The 20,960-nt window shown below is 44.1% G+C and overlaps 1 protein-coding gene and 1 long non-coding RNA gene across 8 annotated transcripts in view; one reads left to right on the forward strand and one right to left on the reverse strand.

Annotated features, from left to right (window-relative positions):
- LOC149358518 (solute carrier organic anion transporter family member 74D-like) overlaps positions 1 to 16,468 on the forward strand; it is a 199,173-nt gene extending 182,705 nt beyond the window's left edge. For 5 of the 6 annotated variants that reach the window (XM_089570618.1, XM_089570620.1, XM_089570619.1 and 2 more), the window contains 6 exons: positions 2,967 to 3,149; positions 4,882 to 5,071; positions 6,059 to 6,206; positions 7,055 to 7,215; positions 10,204 to 10,268; positions 11,571 to 16,468. In XM_089570618.1, the coding sequence (XP_089426744.1) occupies positions 2,967 to 3,149; positions 4,882 to 5,071; positions 6,059 to 6,206; positions 7,055 to 7,215; positions 10,204 to 10,268; positions 11,571 to 11,887 (1,064 nt within the window). In that variant the 3' untranslated portion in view covers positions 11,888 to 16,468. The remainder of the gene's footprint in view (positions 1 to 2,966; positions 3,150 to 4,881; positions 5,072 to 6,058; positions 6,207 to 7,054; positions 7,216 to 10,203; positions 10,269 to 11,570) is intronic. The other variant, XM_089570623.1, reaches the window with a different exon arrangement.
- On the reverse strand, positions 11,521 to 20,239 carry LOC149358519 (uncharacterized). Of its 2 annotated transcripts, XR_016288693.1 has the most exons (3): positions 20,171 to 20,232; positions 17,398 to 17,493; positions 11,521 to 11,918 (listed from the first exon to the last, which is right to left on the reverse strand). It is a non-coding gene; the product is annotated as an uncharacterized LOC149358519 (long non-coding RNA). The 2 variants fall into 2 exon arrangements; XR_016288694.1 differs by lacking the exon at positions 17,398 to 17,493 and having other exon boundaries at positions 20,171 to 20,239.
- Between the last annotated feature and the right edge of the window lie 721 nt (positions 20,240 to 20,960).

Raw genomic sequence — 20,960 nt, forward strand, 5'->3', positions numbered from 1 at the left:
GCAGCTAATTTCTTTTCAGGAATCGAGCTTTGTGTCTGCTTCTTTTATCCACTTCATTATGTTGCATGCAATGGATCATGGCAATTATATGAATTGGGTGGTGTGGTTGCTTTGGCGTATGATGTGTCCAGGTGATTTTTAACTTTGTGTGTCATGACTGTATGGTATTGGTTTGGGCTAGTTGATGAGGAAACATAGTAAGGGCTACACAGCGCAGGAAAATCATGACACAAGTGAGAGACAGTGAATGAGTGCTTGTCTTGTGCCTCTGCTTGTATCTTGGTCCCCGTGCTCTGTGTAACCCCCTCTGCAAGGGAAGATTTATGGGGGGTGGAGTGGAGCTATCGCCCACCCCTCAGGTGATAAATTTTACATAGAAAAACTGTGCTGGACCCCATTTTTTCAGTGAAAAAGTAAAGGAAATACATGGTTCGAATGGGACTGCCTCCACCAGCCACCCCCTACAAGGGCGACCCATAATTTATCCCTGCTCTACTGTGACTCTATGCCAAGAGTTGTCGCTTTGTATGACTGTTTTCGAAGTTGTCTTCGTGGTTGGGTGTTGAACATGGACATAGTATTATCCAGAACCTTGCAGATGTGCACATTTAGCTGCTTGGTCAGCTGCATTCCTAGAATGCCTGCTCTCAAGGTGAAAAGGCAAAAAGAAAGTGATGGTTTGGTGCTTGTCGTATTTAATGGATAGTGCTCTAACCAAAATTCAGAATTTTCTTTTTTTGGTAGCTTGAAGCACAAATGATCAGTTTCATAGGCTAATAGCTGTAGACTTGCACTTGCATGTTGCTGCTAACTGGGGTAAAATGAAGAATAAACGGTATTACGAATTTTAAAACCTAATATGTGCATGTGCACTCTTCCAAGCATGGAAATTCACTAGGTTCTGGGAGATTTTCCAGTGTTGGAGACCTTTTAGCTGTATTCAAGAGTTAATTTTTATGGCTTTTGTAAGTGACAGGAAGGTCAGAAAGGTGCTGGGTGGAATACTTAACACCTTTTATGATCGGATGCTTATAGTGTGCAGGAAAACAGCCTTCTGTATAAGTGCTTGTAGTTGCTGCTAGTGTGTGCTGTATTTACTTGCATCATGGATGTGCCAACTACGTTTATTATTCACAGGCACCCTTGAGGCCTACAGAAAGCGTTACTAGGGAGCATGGTGAACATAAAATATAAAAGCCTAAGTAAAAATGTAACTTCGGAGGATGTAAGCGTAAAAAATATTAAATAGCAATAAAGAGACTGCAATACAAGAGGAAATGCATTCAGCCCACACGTGGGGTCACACCATCCTTTTACTAATATTATTCCAAGTAAGGAACACACCTCGGACATTTCCTCATGCCTTGTAGAAAATAGAGAAAATTAAGTTTGTTCAAGGTGCAAGTAAATGCACTAGTTTTTTATAATGAGGCTTTACTACTAGACTAAAAATACCTGCGACTTGATTCAGTGCCATGCCTTTTCCTCAAAGGCACATTTAGGACGAGGCTCAGCTTGTAGTTCTTGTGGCCTTTTGCTTACACTTTAATTTTTGCTGTTAGTTTGTACTAGAACACATGAGCACTTAAAGCCATCTTTGTTTGCAGGATTCCAAGTACTTGGATGTTTTTGCATGAACAGTGGCGGATATGAAATTGAAGGTTAATTATATGGTGCAGGTGGGTTTCGCAGTCGCTATTTGTTCAGTGGGGCTCTGAGGACAACTTGAAGTTGGCTTAATTGTGTTTATAATCACCTCATTCTAATGACAAAGAGGAACTTTCACTGAAAACGGAGCTTTCATAAGCCAGAAAACTCCGAAACATGAGCTACAGGTATCTTTGCCACAGGCTGCTTTCCTAAGCAAACTGTAGTTACGTCGAGACTTATTTTCACGTGCAGGTCTCTGAGGCTAAGCTATTGCACCATTCACTTCAGACCAGCAATCAGTCCTTTTCATTATTGAAGTAAGAGACAAAGTATATTGAATTTTACTGAGAACAAAGATTGGCTGCAGTTTTCCTCAGTGTATCTTTGCGTTTCAGGTGCAATAAAAGTTCATTAATTCAACTCCCGCTAATTTGCAAACCCAGTTAATTGGAACTGCCGCGGCTCGGTCCTGGCCAATGCCCATGTAAATCTATGGCATCAGACGCTCGCTAATGTCGATGCTACAGGTCTCTCAAATGTTAGTTCGAATGGGCTTCCGAAGGAGACCACATCCATGAAAGGTGTGACAAAAAATCATTGAAATAGCCCTTCTCAAAACCTGAGTTTCATGCCGCAGAGTCGCTCGCACAGCACTCACGTGCACGAGATGGCGTGACGACAAATAAACAGTCCCACCTCCAAGAACAGTTTGACAGCTTTGGTGCCACTGAGCCGGTTTTTTTTTGTTTTTGGCCATGTGATTGCGTTCTACCATTGCGCTGAGACTGTGTGCTTGTCACGTGCAGTTTGTGGTTTGTGTGGTGAAGCCTTCTCACATGTGATGATGCCGCTTATGATCGGTGTGATAGTGTGTCATTGAAGCTCACTGAGTCTCACTGTGAAGGATGTAGGAGACTCTTAAGAGTTTAGAGCAGTCCTGCTTCGATTCTCCCGACAGTATGCACGCGATAATGCATTGATGGAAACGTGAAAAATAGTCACTGTCGCGCTTTCTCATCCCAAAATCGGGCAACCACTGCTCAGTCTTTAACGAAATAAATTTACCATGGTGCAAGTTTTTTTTGGGGTGATTTGGTAGTTCCAACTTTTGGGATAACTCACACATTTTCTCCTCTCCCTTGAAGTTTGAATTAACGAGCTTTTACTCTATGTAGAAATGACATTCGCCAGTGTGCATGCATTTTGAATGCTTAGCTTTGTGTGTGTGTGTGCCATATGCTTTTGCTGCTGCTTGTGCTACATGCATGCTTTTTCACACCTCGCTTTGCCTGGCTGCTACTTATAGCTTTCTACAGGTGCTCTCTCTCTTTCAGATTTCCCCACAGCCATTCGGCGGCTGCTGAAGAACGACATCCTGCTGTACCGGACGGCCAGCAGTGTTCTGCACATCTTGCCAATCGCCGGCCTCTACACTTTTCTGCCCAAGTACTTGGAGAGCCAGTTTCGGCTCACCGAGACCAAGGCCAGCATGATTACAGGTGAGGGAAACAGACCCCTTTGAGGTCCTACTGTCTGGTGCTGAGGAGCACAGCACATATATGCAGCTGGATACAAACAACTGAGCCGCCGCGGTGGCTCAGTGGCTATGGTGCTCGGCTGCTGACCCAAAAGACGCGGGTTCGATCCCGGCCGCGGCGGCTAGAATTTCTTTGGAGGAGAAATTCTCGAGGCCCGTGTACTGTGCGATGTCAGTGCACGTTAAAGAACCCCAGATGGTCAAAATTTCCGGAGCCCTCCACTACGGCGTCTCTCATAGCCTGAGTCGCTTTGGGACGTTAAACCCCATAAACCAAACCAAACAAACAACTGAAGTCCACAGTGAAGTGCTGCCCACATTCATGACTGATTTACTGTTATCTCACTGCAAGGAAGTAGTCCGTCGCTAAAACTTTTCTTGTTACTTAAACAAGAAGATAATCACAAGACAAAATTTTAAATCCAGAAATTTTTATGCCTCTGACTTGTTTAAGCTGAAAAGGAAACTTTCCCTGCATTTTTCTTGCATCTGCTTTTTTTATAGTGCCAATCTATTTAATAGGCACCTAATTAATGTTTTCATCCTCATGCAGTACATTGCAGCATGCCTGGTAGTCTGTTTTGATATTCCTCATGTCTCAAAGTGCTGCAGGAATCTTGTGGTTTTGCTGCATTCCCTCTCATTTAGCGATTCAGATTTTTTAATTTTTTTTTTTTACAGTACAGCTAATGTATGAAAATGCTTTGCAGGTTGGTTTGCTATTTGTCTCGTTGCAACGATGAGTGCCAAGAGTTGGGAAGGTGGGTGGCGGGAGTGGGGAGGGAATTACAAGGTTATGAAGGAAGAGTAATTGGTGGCTCCACATGCAAGGTCAAGGTCAGTTTGGTTTTACTCCGAGGAAAAAAAACTGCGAAATTGCTGTTCCGTCTTGTTTCTGTGAGCATAGTCGTAAGTACTGGAAGGTGCATACAGTTGGCGTTCAGAAACTCCAGTGCCATTAAGAACTCACTTCCAGCATAATTGCTATGCTTCTGTTTGAGGCTGTGCAGCTGAATCATTCAGTGTGTCGAGTTGGCAGAGGTCCAGAGCCACTTTTGGTGTGACTTGGACACCCTCAGCTTATTAAACTTGCTCTTGAAATGTGTGGCGTCCCAAGAAAGCACTGAGTACTCTGCATGACTTATTATTCGCGAGCTCAATATTTTGCGAATGCTGCTAAAGTTAATTTACACACATTTTATGGACTTTCAGTTCGACGAATCTGACATGGCAAGCGAATGGTATGTGATTCGCAAAGAACGTGGGAATTAGGTCGTTGCGAAAGTAAAGTCTGGTCATGCTGTCAGCACTTGCCTAGAGGCTTGGAGGCTGACGAAAAAGCTTAAAATGAAATTGACAGCCTAGCAAGCTATGGGGGAGAAAATGCTAAGTATAATCACAAGGGATGGGAAGAGAGCAGTGTGCTTTAAGGAACAGACATGAGCTAATGATATCCTAGCTGAAATCGAGAAGAGGAGATTTAATGGACATGAAATGAGCAAGGTATGTAAGGCAGAGGGCAGATAGCTGATCGTCCATTGTAGTGGTGGAGTGTATTGCAAGAGAAGAAAAGCATAGCAGGGAGCAGCAAGGAGTCGGGTGGTGAGTTGAGGTGTCTTGCAGTGGAAGGAAGTGGGCAGATGATGATGGTTACAGTGGGTGGTGTGTTATAATTGTCCGGTTCATCATTGCAGGGTTTGCTGGCATTCTTGTCATGGGTGTGGGCATCTTTGCCAGTGGCACGTTCATGCGCAAGTACAAGCCCAACGCCCGCTTTGTTGCCAAATGGATTGCCTTCACTGCCCTGGCCTACTCTGTCGGCATGGTCATCCTCATGTGGGTGGGCTGTCCCCTCGGAGACTACGTTGGCCTCAATTCAGAACAGTGAGTTCATGGCACTTGGACTTCCACCACGCAGCACTTTTTTCCTTGGACTCGTGGCTACTTTTTTGCAGTACTACTTTGTGAAGGGTCATTTTCCTGCTGTTTTGGTTGATACCCAAGCATATGCACCATGGAATTTTTAACGGTAGCGCTGCGACTCTTACTTCAGTTTTACGAACTGCCATATTTTTTTTCATCAGTGTTAATTTAAACTCTTCTGCCTCAGGTACCATTATGGGACATAGCATGGACTTAAGTTTTATGACCTGATGTGAAGTTCATGAAAATTTTTGTTGTGGTAACTGTCTGTGTGTTGGCCTGTGTAGGCAATGGAAAATGAGCGGTCTTGTGTGATGAATCCTGCAGGACATGCAAGAACAGCTGGGTCTTATAGTAACTGCAAGGTGGCTGTAGATGAATGGGGCACACTGACAGCTTAAGACACAGGCTAGTGTTTGAGTGACTGGCATGTCCATCGAACATGCACTCAACAGCGCATGCTTTTGTTATGGGGCTGATTTGACTCTGGTAAGCGCTTTGTTTTTTTTTTTTCCTTTTCCACCATGTTGTATGTGTTATGGGTCCATATACTGTGCCAATTTTTGCATTCAAATTTGGATTCACGCTTTTACCTTAATGGTATGAACTAGTTTTCCATGATTCTCTCATAGACCACTCTATCGTCTTTTTGTTACCATTCAGGTCCAAGAACGATGAAAAGAAATTCGAAAAGCAAGGCACGTAGGTGCCGATCTTATGTCATTTCTTTTTATCGTCCCTTGTGCATATTTTGGCACTTATCTGTCATTAACCTAGTGGTTATAGTCTCTTGTGACAAACGGGCATCCCACAATAGATGATAGGCTGCCATCACCGGACTTCATTAAAGTATGCGGTTGTACTTTCAGCAACTATAACATTTGTATGCAGTTGTACTTTCAACAGCTATAACATTTGTCTTTCTTTCTTCTTCATTTCTTTTTTCAGCAAGGGCCTAGACTTTCTGCCTCCAGCCTGCAACAGTACCTCTTGCGAGTGCAAGTCTGGGCTGTTCTCTCCAGTGTGCCATGATAGAGTGACCTACTTGTCTCCATGCCTGGCTGGCTGTTCACAAGTGTCTGGCAGTGATCAGCTGGTATGCTGCCTTTCGCCTTCGCTGCTTCCACTTTGCTGTCAGGTTGTTGTGCATGCAAGCTCCTTGTCTCTGCATAGCAAAAGAGGTTTTCCCAGTCACTTACCCTGCTCATGTTAATCAGCTGGTCAGTTGCTTAGCTCACAACACAGGAAGGTAGACAGGCAGATATGCAGACACTGGAAACCTACATGCACAGGCAGCCATTGGTAATGTGAGAGCCAAAGAACAGTGCACTGTCTCGCTCCTGCATTGTTTCCCTGTTTAAGATCAAAAGACCACAGGTGCATACCACAGACATCTGGCCACAGACCAAGGCATGAGAACAACTATATGGACACGCATTGATGAAGGCATGTCGATGAAAACAGACAGATGGAAATTTGTAGACAGGTGCTGATGGACTCAGAAAGATGGACACAGACACACTACATGCATGTGATTGTGAGATGAGCATAAACCTGCGATTTTATAGACTCTACCGTGTTGTCTGACATGGCACTTAATTGCATATGATTGAATTATGTACTAATGCTTTTCGCATTGTGGCAGATATCACCTAATGACACACTTGTCGAAATTTTGTAGTGAGAAAGAGTCTTTCATTCATATTAATGAAAAGAATGTTTTTTAATCAGTTTAGTCTTCGCAAAGAATAATTATATGTAGTAGTCAGTTGGGCTGGTATTTACGATGCACTTGAAGTGCTAGTGAAGTTCCCTGGGCAATGGACAGGACAGTATGTTAGCTGTTGCAAAAAATTGAATCTCTTCGCAACATATTTTGAATGAAGAACAGCTTTGAAAAGAACTTGCTGTTTCACACACGTTCTCTTTTGTTCCTCATTGCAGCCAAAGTTCAGTGACTGCCATTGCACGGGAACCAATGAAACCATAACGAATGGGTTCTGCTCCCTTGAGTGCGACACCCTAACCTGGTACATCGTCATCTTCTCTGTTTTTGTACTCATCCACTCAACATCTGAAGTAGGGTCCATGCTACTGACCCTCAGGTGAGCAAGCCGCTCGGCTCTTGTTGTTTGTGGTATTAAAGGCACACAAGAACAAGTTGCCGAAGTTGACTGGTATTGATTGAGGGCATGGCGAGAGCATAGTTAGGCTGATGATGGTGATTTTCTTTATTTACATCTTATTCTGCTTCATCGTCATTCTCCTCTAAGCTTGTCTGGATAACATGTGTACCCTACAGCCCCATACCTTGCACTCATGTATCCACTGTATGAGTTGCCGCGGTAGCTCAGTGTCTTTGGGACTTGGGTGCTGATACCATGGTAGCGGATTCGATTCCGGCTGTGCTGATACCGCACAGCACATATGCGCTTTTGTATTTTACCACCATCGAAATACAGCTGCAACGGCCTTATTTTGGTGGAGGCGAAATACAAAAACTGGAGGAGACATGTAAGCTTCGCCTGAAGGGTATGACATGATAGCTTTAACGGGTGAGTGCCCATATGTACGGAATTGTTCGTTTTCTACTTTACATTCTAGATCCCTGAGAGTCCACAGCAGTTAAACAATGCACCATTGCCCTGCGATGGCAGGTGCTTCACCGGTGGGGCTTGTGAGACCCAGGTTGCTCTTCCCGAGTGATCCTCTCGCGGCCAATCGGTAATTTAAAGGCCACCTGCCATGGTTGGCAGATTGCTCGCAATCTGATGGGCAGGTTGTGATGATGTCATAAGGTCAGGTGACCTAAATGGCCCGCCTGCCACCTGGTTGCTTCTGTGTGGGTTTCTCGTGAATTTTTCACTCGCAGCCAATGACGATGACTTTTCTGCAGCACAGGGCCCTTGACGCTATCACATTCAAAGCATGCATGTGCTACGTGGTGGCAGTGTACGTTTGAGAACAACAGGTGGTCTAAATTAATTTGGAGCCCGCCACTGCGGCATGGTTCATAAATCCATGTCTCTTCAGGATATTAAACCCCACAATATATAATTTATGTGTCTCTCTGTGGACAAACAAAATTGTGTGGACATGGGGACACCGGGCATATGTATAGTGGACATGGGAACGGGAAAATGCTGACATACAATAAACTCTGCACATTAATTCCTACCCACTGGGTTTTTTTAATGGTCACTGAAATTTCTACTCGGGCATTTCAACATTTTGCATCCATCGAAATGTGGCTGCCCTGGCCAGGACTGAACCTGTGAACTCGTGTGCTCACCAGCCAAATAAAGTAGCCAGGCAGCTGCTGTGGCAGGAAAAATGCGGGCAACATTTTTTTTCAAAATTTTTTTGGGTGATTAAATTTCATATCACAACATCGATAAAAAATGCAATCGCAGTCTTACCTCTATAGAAAAATCACGGATGCGATGTGAATAAAAAAATTTATTTCACACACTGCTTGGCTTGGTCTCGCATTATCACTCAGCCTCGCTCTCCGAGTCGAGGCTTTCGCTCACGTTATGTGAGTGGGTTCATTACGCGAGTATATACGGTATAGGGAGTAGTTTCAGACAAAGGTTAAAGCCTCAAAAGAATGCGTAGGCCTTTGTGGGAGCTCCTACAAGAGAAGTGCTATGAAAAGGTATTCTACTGCATAAAGGCTAGTAGGGTAATTAAAGTGTAGCATAGAATAGCCTGCAAGCTCATTCAATCTTGTTGCTTAAAAAGCAGAAATGCCGTTAATAATTGAAGAGTGCAATGTAAAATTTCCGACCAGCCCAATCTGACTACCGGGGGGTATCAGTGGCATTGCAAGCATATACCTTTGCAAATACTAGCTTTAGATTTCTACAGCCCACAGGAATTCACTATCTGTTAATGGATGGTTGATGGATATATACAACTGGTTATCCGTAGATATTTCTGGGCACTGCTGTAGTGTGCCCAGAAATTGTTGTTGTGACATTACTTTAAATAGAGACAGTACTGAGGCATACCTACCACCTCAGCACTGTTTACTCAACGTGGTCACTTCTAGACCTCTGAAAAATCAGAATCTTCATGAGTAATTTTCATGTCATCTTTGCATCTGCACTGTAGGGAGCATCCACGAATGAGCTACCATGTGAAACAAACCAGGTAATCATGAGTACCTGAGGAATGAATTAATAACTATGGTCTCGATAGCCTTTACTAGAATTAGACGTCCACGGGATCTCAGATGTATGTCCATCAACCGTATGCAGGTTCCCACACCAAACCCATTGTACTGTGGTGCATTTGTATAGCAGGGCGAGCATTTGAACGAAATGCAGGTACAATGTATCTCACGCAGAAGCATCGAGCATTGCACATAAGAAGACGAGATGTGGCGTTTATTAATACTTGACGACACATTCTGTAGCAATGAAACATGCTGGTTTGATGCCAGAGGATGCCTGTTTGTTGTAAAACACGGTATGTTTGCCTGTGTGCCCGAGTTCAAATCAACCCTCGCAACATATTGAGCATCCATTGGTTGTATACTTGCCTCAAAAACTTCATTTGTTCGTCTTCAGCAAATAAAACTATTTCTAGCATAAGCAGATGCTTCTAAAAATGCCTGCGATTCTTGCAGCTTGTAGCTGCAATACTGGGAAGCTCCTTGCAGTAAAAACTATTGAAGATTTGGTGTGTATACTTGTCTTCAGGCCACAGCATAATGTCATGTTAGTCCTAAGTTTAATGAGAAATAAGCCAGAAATGGCAGTGAGCATCTAGAACTGCTTGCTGAGGCAGGGGAAACGAACTTTCCAGTGCGCATAAATGCTTGGGTGCATAGTTGTATGTGTAAATTGGTCATGAAGTAGTTAATAAGGGGAGAGCAAAAGGTGCAGAGGTTTGTGTTGACTCCTCGGTAGAGTTCTGAAGGCCTTATATGGCCCAAAAGCTGTGTTTGAGATGTCTGTTACTGACATTTTCCTCTGCTGCTTTTCTTTAAAATAAAGCTGTCATCATGTTTGTGCTTAAGCTGTGGTAACTGCCAGTCACCTTGAATGATGTGTCCTTTCCTTAAACTACTCACCTCTGGTTTTCAGATGTGTTGAATCCCATGACAAGGCCCTTGCATTGGGACTCATCCAGTTTGCCATTGGATTGTTTGGTAAGCATACACTTCTGATTATAATAGCTTGTTTTTTAAAATTTTGTGAAGTGCCTGATGTTAGATTTAAATTACTCTGAAACTCTGGGCTTGCACTTGATAGGTAGCCTTGCTCTAAGCATTCCTTCCCTTGCTATTTTATTTCCATGCATTCTGCTTTTTCATCTGCTTTTGCATTTTGTTTTGTTGCATACCAGATGCTTTATAATTGCTGTTCAGCTGTGCACCTGTGTTACACAGTGCATGCTTGTGTGTCCAGTAGGGGCACTCAATTTGATCTGTGGTAGTTGTGGGAAGGGATGTGCAGAAAGGCCTACAGATTGTGTGACCCATGGGCGGTCGCAGGATGCATATTCGAGCAACACTGAGGACAACTTCACTCAATCATTGTGCTCAGTTAAAATTGAATTTATGGCTCTTTCTGGGTGCGGTAATGTTTGTGTGGCAGAAAGAAGAAGGCAGAGAAAATTTAATTTGAAAATTTTTCCACCACTCAATTCAAACTCACGACGAAGCCGCCGCGGTGGCTCAGTGGTTATGTCGCTCGGCTGCTGACCCGAAAGACGCGGGTTCGGTCCCGGCTGCAACGGTCGACTTTCATTGGCAGCAAAATTCTAGTGCGCATTGAAGAACCCCAGGGGGTCAAAATTTCACTGCGGCATCCCTCATAGCCTAAGTCGCTTTGGGACATTAAAACCGCCGTAAATCAAACTCGTGACGTCCAATCAGGAAGTACTGGTTACCGCCATTTGAAAGTGATTGGCAGTGTAGGCTGGCCTCTGGGATCCGCACAAAACGTTCGGTGTCAATGCAAGCAGTTTACTTTTGAAATTGGCCGATGATGCATGGCGATATTTGTATTTTTTTTGTCTTTCCTAGCTAAAAACTTTGTTTTCGATGAGAGTGGTTTCTTTGTTGTTAAAATGCCATAGTCTGTCAATACAGGCCCACTTAAATTTATGCTGAGTATTCTGTTAAAGACAGCAACTAAGAGAGCACCTGGCTTGAGTCTCGTTGAGTTGGAGGTTGTCTCAAATCAAGGGCTGAGTCAAAAGTTGAAAGTCAGTTTGTTGGAGGTGTGAAGCAAAAATCTCAGGCGTACAGAGGCCATATATCTGAGGGCTCTCAAAAGCAAGTCACAGGCATTTGTAAATCCTGCGAGCGTCCGGCATTGGAGGTGCGCTGGCTTTGGCAGTGTGTGTGAAGGTTCATGAGTTCATGAAGATGTGGGGGAATGAAAGAAATTTTGGAGTGCAGGGTGGCACCTACTTTTCTTTTTAATGGGCTGCATATTTTCCACAGGGAACGTGCCTTGTCCCATCATCTACGGTGCAGTCGTGGACTCTGCCTGCCTATTCTGGGAAGACAACTGCGGCGAACCGGGTGCATGCCGTGTCTACGACCCGGCCAAGTTTCGCATGGTGTTCCACGGGGTCACAGCTGTCATCATGTTTGTGGCTTTCCTTGTGGATGCTGTTGTTTGGTACAAGGCGAGCTCCATCCACATTCACGAAGAGGAAGAAGCCAAGGACACTGCGGTGGCGGCGGCAGCTCACGACGTGGCTTCTTCGACTCCGCCAGTCCTGAGTGCACATGCGGAAACCGAATCGTGTGTGTGAGCAGCGGCAGCTTCCCTCGTGGCCGAGTGCTCTGCATCGAGAAAAAAAAAGCACGCCGCGGTGGTCAACACTGGGCCTCTTCGATTTGTCTGTACTGGCAGAACCAGTTCGATGGCAGAGCATTTGAGCAGTTCAGTTTTCAGGGGCACCCAATTGTTCCTTTTTCACTACTCTCTGCCACCTACCTGGCAAATTGTGAAGCTCTGTAGTCCATACTGGCAGTTTTACTAAAAACGATAGCCGTATGTCGTTCATCAGGGAGAGAGAATGCACCCACTGCCATGTGTCAGTGTGTGGCTCCACAACAGCGGTCTTAAAATGTTACGCATCTTACTTGTCCCAGGGAAGTTGGCTGCAGTTGTTTTAAACTTCTACGTATGTTTGTTAGCATGGACTGAGTGGATCGCAGTTGAGGGCTTGACATTTTGAGTAGGGCCGTTACAACTGCCAAGGGCAGACATGCAAGCTGGAAAGAGTGGAAAGACAGGGAGGTTAACCAGGCCATGTGCTGTGTTCACTTGAGTACAGTTGTTAGCACCTGCTACATTTCGCGTTGCAAGTGTTTCAGGCTTTTTGTGAAGGGATGCAGGGCAGCCGGAGTATGAAACGATTGCAGTACTGGTCTGTCCAGTAGGAGCGAAATCGAAGAGATCCACCCGCATATTGTTTGCATCGCTGGACGACCGAGTGCATCTGTTTTTGTACAGAATTGACTCATTTCGCATGTCGCTCTGTTGTGTGGTGGTGATTCCCCTTGTGCCCACTGGGTGGTTTTGTTGCTGGCGCAGTGCGAGAAAGGCAGCTTCTGAAATGTGTGCACGGACTCTTTTGGTGTGGAGAGTGCTGTTTTGTTTTTTGTTTTTTTTTTTCTTCTAGAGGGATTGAGCTGCCAAGTTAGAAGTGAGTGAACTGTGTGAAACGATTTTGATGGGGTAAAATGTATTGGTGAGAGTTGAACTGCAAGATGTTAGGGAAAAGTGCAGTCATTCGTGGCACGAAAGCTCTGTGTTCGAGAAAGGAGAAAACGCACAATTACAGGAGAGCTTGTTTTTCGTCTATTCTTTTACTCTTGTGAAAGCGATATTTCCTTTTTTGTTTTTCTTGAGTTTTAGTAATATATGAGACCATTTCTTTGAGTAGTGTTCCTTTGTTTGGTGCGAAAGCTATGCGACTTTTTCATGCTACGCTGTTCATAAGCTTGTGACATTAGACCAAGGAAAAAAATTTTCACTCATAATTTATCAAGGCTCCTGCTGCCGGGCTATGCAGCTGATGGCAAAGCAGCATCCTGAATTTCGCACAATCTTTTTTTGGATGAGTTTGTTATGCCTGTTGAAATTATGTCAAAAATTTCATCGTTAAATATGGTTCTGATCATTGGTTAATGGTTAAAGCTGGGCAGACATTTCTATGCTGTCTGTCGAGTGCCTCATTTTAGTGCACATAGAAAATGTTCATACAAAGCCTGCACTGTTAAATTGTGGTACTCTATGGAAACAAGACTAATGTTCATGTGCTTCAATCCTGCACTTGCACTTGCCTTAGCTTGCATACAGTGAATTTAAAGGGACACTGAGGAGAGCTCTATTAATATTTTTTTATAGCAAAATCCGATAGTTCGGCATTTCGTGGCTTTGTTGCCACTTGGCCGGCAGCGAAAGATGCATTTATTTCTAAGAAATTTGGATTCGAAGTTGAAAAAGTTTTACCCGCAGCTCTGATTCAAACTTGGGATTCTCCTATGACGACACAGGACTAAGTGACGTGAAACATGACGTGAACATGACGTAACGTAGACTCCGTGATTTCTGGCCGCCAGCAGTGCGGCCCAGCAGCAGCCGAAAAGAAAGCTACCGCCGGCCGCACGTTGAAGGCATCTATCGGCTATTGCGGCCGTCGCTTCGTTTACGTTTGCACCGGCGTTTTGCCAGTGTTACAATGGACCCCGTTCTCGAAGTCGTCAACGAAGTTCTCTCAAATAGACACCTTTAGCATACCGTGTACCTTGTTACCGTTAGCGGAATACCGGGAGCCCGCATAGCGCTGTAAGCAGGCGCTGATTGGTCCCGGCGCTGCAGGAGCGCGCGTAGCTGGCGAGTACGTGGCGCCATCTGGCGAGGTCAAGGAGATTTGGGCATGCATTTGCTGCGCCTCAGTGATTCGTGGCTTCTCGTGTTCTAGTGTTGCTAGAACTATTGGTTCTGGCAACACTGTTTTGTCCTATGACGTCATGAAGCTTGTACTTGCGAGTTTGGCCTGTGGCGGCGATACCTGTATTTTGGTTCTTGCTCTTTTCTACGTTACAAGAGCTTTGTTGTCAGTATGAATGGCGTTTTTGTAATCAGGAGCTGGTATTCTGTCGATGCAAGTCAACTTCAATTTCTCCTCAGTGTCCCTTTAATCTTAAACTGTTCTATCGAGTTTTCATTGTTCATTGGAATGACAAATTTACCTTTCTAAATTTATTTATTGGAAATTTTAGTGACATATTTCATAAAAAAATTAGACTTTTGCTGCCTGCTTATTTGTTTGTGGCACTGGAATGGGGTAAACTGTGACATCTCAATGCAAGGAAATGAGATGCAGCTGTTATTGTGTGAAAAAAGTCTGCTGTCTGTTTGAAGAATGCAGGATACAACTGCACTGTACTGGTTATTCACTTTGGCAGGTGCCTGTGGCATGAACATGGCTTTGTGTGCTGTTCTTACGAGTTGCATTTGTAGTATCTTTAATGTTTCCGGTATCAGTACGTTTGATATATTTTTGCAAAAACATCATTTGCTAATATTTACACTGTGCAGAGGGTGCATTTAATGCCAGTGTGTGCAATGGATTAAATTTTTTTAAAGTTTGGAAGAGATAATTAACCTCCATGAGATCAAGATAGATCCAAATGGTTTTCAGGCAAGCAAAGCTCTTAAATTTTGTCAGCTTCACTGAAACTTTTCTAGATTGATTTAAATTTATATCATGACTAATTACGCAGAATTGGCGGTGCTGCTGATTTTGATTTTGAGGCAACCTAGGTAGGTGTTATTTTCCAAAGGCTGCATTGTAATTATGACAGTACACATCCATAACATATAAGCATGCAAATGCGCCTTGGAGTGAAGTTATCTTGTGTGTGTATTGTGTGCACAGGCAGTATTTGCATGCACATATCTGAAGTGCACGAATGTGAAATATGCGCATGTGAATAGCAGCATGCGGGTTTGCATTGCTAGATGTGCTCCGGTGTAAGCATTCCCCTCCACACACAAAAAAAAACTTACTAAAGGTGCTGTTGATGAATTCATGTTACGAAATCAAAAGTGTTTTGTAAATATGTGTGTGTGTCTGTAAATGTGTATGTATGTATGAATGTTAGTTGTTGCTGGATATGTGTTATAGAGAGTTTTATAACATGGGGCTTAAGAGACACCTACGGAAGAAAGAAATTAAGCATTTTTTTGGTAAGCCTGTTGAAACATTTTTCACCAAAGAAACACACATGCTTACAAAATATGAATCATGCCTTGCTTTGTAATGCGAAAAGCTCTTTATTTTGTTTTGGTTTCTGCCCAGCGGAGTTGCTTTTAGGCATATATTTTCATGGTATTGCCGTGTCATTACATCTTTCTTTTAGGCGTGCTTGAGATTCGACGTAATTTTTCTGCATTTTCTGCCTTTTAACGATGGGCAGATTTGCTGTTGCTGTTTTAAAAAGTGTTAAATGTGTTGTTTTTATAATTGCTGACCAGCATTTGGCAAAGAAAGAGAGAGACGAAGAGATACATATTATGTGAATTAGCTGAATTGCCGCCTTATACACAGGCTCTGCAAGGATGTGCAAAGCACTGTGGGAAACGATTTTGAACACAGTAGCCAGTGCATCTGCTTTTTTGAAGTGTCTGATCTCGGTGCCCACTTGGTGCATGCTGTACTGCATTTTGGTTTGCGTACTGTTTCACATTTGCAGTGCTTTCTTCTTCCACCGTTAGAACCTGCGTACACACATACATTTCTCTGATCATGGTATACAGAATGTGATCCCCAAGTTGTTTACTGGTCTTCAGGAGACCTTATTTTTGTAAAAAATATGATGCAAAAAGTATATAGAGTGACAATATGGAAGGATATATTTGATTGTTGAAAGTCACATGACACTAAGTAGTTTCTTAAATGAACATGAAAACCGTCGGCATGAGTGTCATTATGTGCCATGCGATGGGGAAAGATTCACTGTGAAATCTTGCGGAGTTGTGTTTTTTATCACGCAATGTTCCACATTTCCTGTGAACAGGGCAGAATACAGTCACATTGTTTATTGGAGTGACAGCTGTCATGGTGCTTTGTTTTAAGTTTCTTTTAGTATGCCTGTCTGGTGTCTATGATATTCAGCACCAGCTTGTTTAATAGTTTTCAATGAAGTTTTTCTGAAAAAGTCGTTGTCAGCATGTTGGTTATTGTTGTTTCCTTTTTCCTGCCTGGTAACATCAGCCTGCATACCAAATACTTTAAGATCATAGTGATAAACTGTGAGGCAGATCATATGCTGCCAGAATTGTGAACACAAAACAATAAAACACAGCATACTACTGACTAAGCGCCACTTGCTTGTATCATGGTTGCACAGTTGAAAATTATATTTCTGGGTGTCATATCTCTGGCGTTATCGTTTATCTTCAGTTTGAATCTTATAGTTTGATGTAACACTGGCCCAAGTTTTGTCTGCAAAGTATTGTGGTATCCTCTCTGGAATTCTCCAGTCGACTCCAACTTAAAGTTACTGCTGCAGTATTGCAACCAAATGCCAGTAAAGTGTGCTGTTATTAAGCTGCGCTGACACACTCTATAGCAGAGGTTGGGGTAGACAGCATGTTTCAGTGCATATAAGTTAAATTTACTTGTACCCCAGCACGCTGGGTGTTTTCATGCTAAATAGGATGTTGAAAAGGTGAGAGAACTTGTGCATTGTGATTTCTTGAACTTGGTAATGAATCAATGTCCTGAATTACACAGGTTTCAGCCCAAGTGGCATACATGTATAGCAGTACCATGCTGCTTCATTGAAGCTATTGTGAGTTTTGAGCCGCCGCGGTGGCTCAGTGGCTATGGTGCTCGGCTGCTGGCCCGAAAGACGCGGGTTCGATCCCGGCCGCGGCGGTTGAATTTCTTTGAAGGAGAAATTCGAGGCTCGTGTACTGTGCGATGTCAGTGCACGTTAAAGAACCCCAGGTGGTCGAAATTTCCGGAGCCCTCCACTACGGCGTCTCTCATAGCCTCAGTTGCTTTGGGACGTTAAACCCCATAAACGAAATCAAACCTATTGTGAGTTTTACTGTTTTAATCTTTCATCATAAGTGTGATCTTGAAGCAATTTTTTATTTATTCCGTCAGTTTCACAGCCCATTAGTGGCGGTCCATTTCAGAGCTTGAGAACCATTGTTGCTTATTCTGCGTTAACCTTGCGTGGGCATCATCTCGATTACACAGCTTAAAACACAACATCAAGGACTGAATTAACCTACCTATTGACAAGTTTCATAGACTGATGTGCCACCATGCGGCAAAGGGTCTCCCATCTCCTTGATTGTGGCCGGCAATGCATTTGGCTCTCTCGTTCTCTGGTTGTGGGTGATAAAATTCCATGTGAAGGGTTTTCACTTGATTCGGCAGTCTGATTATCATAAGAGTGTTTTTGCCAGTGATAGGAACTGTAAAATGGATGGAAAAGCTTCTGCTTCATGCAGAGATGAGCCTTACGTGAGGCATGCAGTGCCCACAGATGCTGCGGGTCGCCGACTGCGGTTACCAAGTGCATTGTTTTGAGAGTGCGTATGGTGAGCGTTTGAATTCCAATCACTCTTTCATAGGTAGCAGACTGACATACATTTTTCTTGTATTTTTGTTTTTAGCGTAAACAAAGTCATTTCACGGTTGAACTTAAAACATGCCAAACACACAGAAAAAATGAATCACTTATTTTCACGTATGTAATGTATGTTAGTAATCTTATTGCTCAGAGACTGCAAACACCCCCCTGATTTCTTATGAAACTAAAGTTAATCAAATGTTATTCAGGTGTCCAGTATCACATGGGCTTGACATAAACTAAACTCAAAGTACTGGAGCATTTTTGCGAGGTATTTGTTTGAGCACAATTCTTGCTTATGCTCTAAATGGGAGGTTCTGGCTCAAGGGAAATAAATCATGAATGTGCAGTATGCTTTCCCTTTATCACTTGGAACTAGTGCAGTACCTATCTACAGTACCTATATATCTTTGAGGTTTAGGGTGCAATGCAACATTGCAGCTAATTTCTGTGCTTATATTGAAAACTGTATATTTTGGATGTTCAAAATTGAGTGCTTTATCAATTCATTAGTTTGGCTTCAGCATGACTTGCTGGGAAGTTGCATTGCATTGGATGCACAAAACCAGAAAAAAGGGTTGCTCATCAGATTCAGCCTGTTTATCTATATAGGTGCTGAATAGGTACAGCTAAATAGGTCTTCAGGTAAAAGGAGGTGGTAAATTCTCTTCTCAAAATACAATATGGATTTCCTTAAACGCTTGACTTACCTTAGTACCTAAGGTAACAATGCATGTCCTAGTGCCAACTTGGTGCAATTTCTCATGGAATGCGGAGCCCTCTGAAATGTGCGCGTTAAAATTTGTCTGGTATACCCAGAAAACTGACTGAAAACAAGAGTATGTGGGTTACGCAGGTGTGATCAGGTTGCACGATGCATTAGCTGCGCCTACAAAGTGGGAAGTGTGCGATCAACAGCTGCCGCCATCTGTCGCTTGCCAAGTCTGTCCCTAACATGAACTGCGCGCAGGAAGTGTGCGATCAACAGCTGCCGCCATCTGTCGCTTGCCAAGTCTGTCCCTAACATGAACTGCGCGCAGGAAGTGTGCGATCAACAGCTGCCGCCATCTGTCGCTTGCCAAGTCTGTCCCTAACATGAACTGCGCGCAGGAAGTGTGCGATCAACAGCTGCCGCCATCTGTCGCTTGCCAAGTCTGTCCCTAACATGAACTGCGCGCAGAAAGTGTGCGATCAACAGCTGCCGCCATCTGTCGCTTGCCAAGTCTGTCCCTAACAAGAACTGCGCGCAGGAAGTGTGCGATCAACAGCTGCCGCCATCTGTCGCTTGCCAAGTCTGTCCCTAACATGAACTGCGCGCAGGAAGTGTGCGATCAACAGCTGCCGCCATCTGTCGCTTGCCAAGTCTGTCCCTGACATGAACTACGCATGCACAGTAGAAGCTGGCGGTTTGTTTTCAACCAGTGGAGCTTGAGGAGGAGAGGCGTGCGTGCGCATAAGTTCATGTGAAATAAGCGGATTGTCAGTGCCAAATACCAGTTTGGAGGCAAGCCACTAATTTTTAAAAATAGGGTTTTTGAGATATGAATTCTGCGCTCGTCCTGCCTACTTTGTTGGTGTGCCCTGTTTCTTGGGCGGTTTTTGTTATTAAAATTCTAGACATGAAGACTGCTTCTGCGGCATAGTAATACTGTGTTGCTGGACATCAAGAAAACAGGTAAATACGAACTATTAAGTTGGTGAACTAATTTCTGGTTAGCTTTTACAGTTACAGTTAGTTTAGAATGCAGTTGCCCTCAGTGGGGGTAACACTGAGGTACAGTTGCACACAATCTACAAATCCTTGGTAATAAAAGTAGTTTGTCTCTCTGTGTTAGCTGTACTGGCTCTACAAATTTTGGCCATCTCGTTCCAAAAGCGCACTTTCGATAAGCCCGCGCCCAACGCCCCACAAGCGTACGTCATCCCATGGCGCAAGTGATAGCGATTTTTTTTGTATGATTTTTTGAGGAAAGGAAATGGCGAAATAACTACTCGGTGGACACCTCAACGGCACCATAACGGAAGGGAAGATGATGGGAATGAGAGAGAAAGGGGAGCCGCGTAGTGGAGGGCTCCTCCGGAGTAAATTGGAAAAATGGTTTTTTCTCGATGGACTCCCGAACCGCGCGGTAAAGGCAGGGAGGAAGATGGAAGTGAAAGAAGAAAGGAAAAGGTGCCGTAGTGGAGGTCTCCGGAAGAATTTCGACCACCTGGGGATCTTTAACGTGCGCTGACATCGCACAGTACTGGGGCGCCTTTGCGCTTCGCCTCCATCGAAACGCGGCCGCCGGGTTCGAACCCAGGAACTCCTGCTCAGTAGCCAATCGAGCGCCCTAACCACTGAGCCACCGCGGCGGGTGCTCTGGAGTAATTTTGACCACCTGGGGATCTTTAACGCGCGCAGACATCGCAAAATGTGTGTGTCCTACCTGCGCTGCGGTCACGGTTACACCGTGGCTGCGGTGCACGCTGCTCCAGTCCACACGGGAAGAAGAAACTCACGTGACACACGCGTCACGAAGTGACGTGCGCTGGGATGCTTAGCGCGCGGGCTTTTCGAAAGCGTACGTCTTAAGGCGCGAAAAAAAGGACGAGAACCGGCGTAGTCAGCATGGTATGGCTGATGGCGCGAGATGGCCAAAATTTGTTGAGCGCGACAAAGAATGGAAGTATATATCTGCAACGTGAAGTGGACACTGTCGATTGACAGCGCAAGCAACACACCTCGTGTACGTTACTGCAGCAAATAAAGTTAGTATTCACAAACATATCAAATGGACATTTATTGGCTGCTCGTCATTTCATTCCATCCGCCGCAGTGGCTCAATGGTTATGGCGCTCGGCTGCTGACCAAAAACACAGGTTCGATGCCGGCCATGGCGGTCGAATTTCGATGGAGGCGAAATTCTAGAGGCCCGTATGCTGTGCGATGTCAGTGCACGTTTAAAAACCCCAGGTTGTCGAAATTTCCGGACCCCTTCACTACGGCGTCCATATCCTTAGTCGCTTTGGCACGTTAAGCCCCCATAAACTATAAACTGTCATTTCATGCCATGGTTGCCCTGAAACATAGGTGTAGTCAGTTGCGCTACTCGATTTTCTCGTAAGCAATCCTTGCAAAAATGCATGTTTACGCATATGTGTTATTTGTAGAAAACTAGCAATAATCTTACAGCTTGGTATAGAGCAGGGGAAACATTTCAGCTATCCTCCGCCAAA

The sequence above is a fragment of the Amblyomma mixtum genome, chromosome 2, assembly GCF_055824585.1.
Source record: "Amblyomma mixtum isolate Tamu chromosome 2, ASM5582458v1, whole genome shotgun sequence".
In the NCBI taxonomy this organism is placed as follows: Eukaryota; Metazoa; Arthropoda; class Arachnida; order Ixodida; family Ixodidae; genus Amblyomma; species Amblyomma mixtum.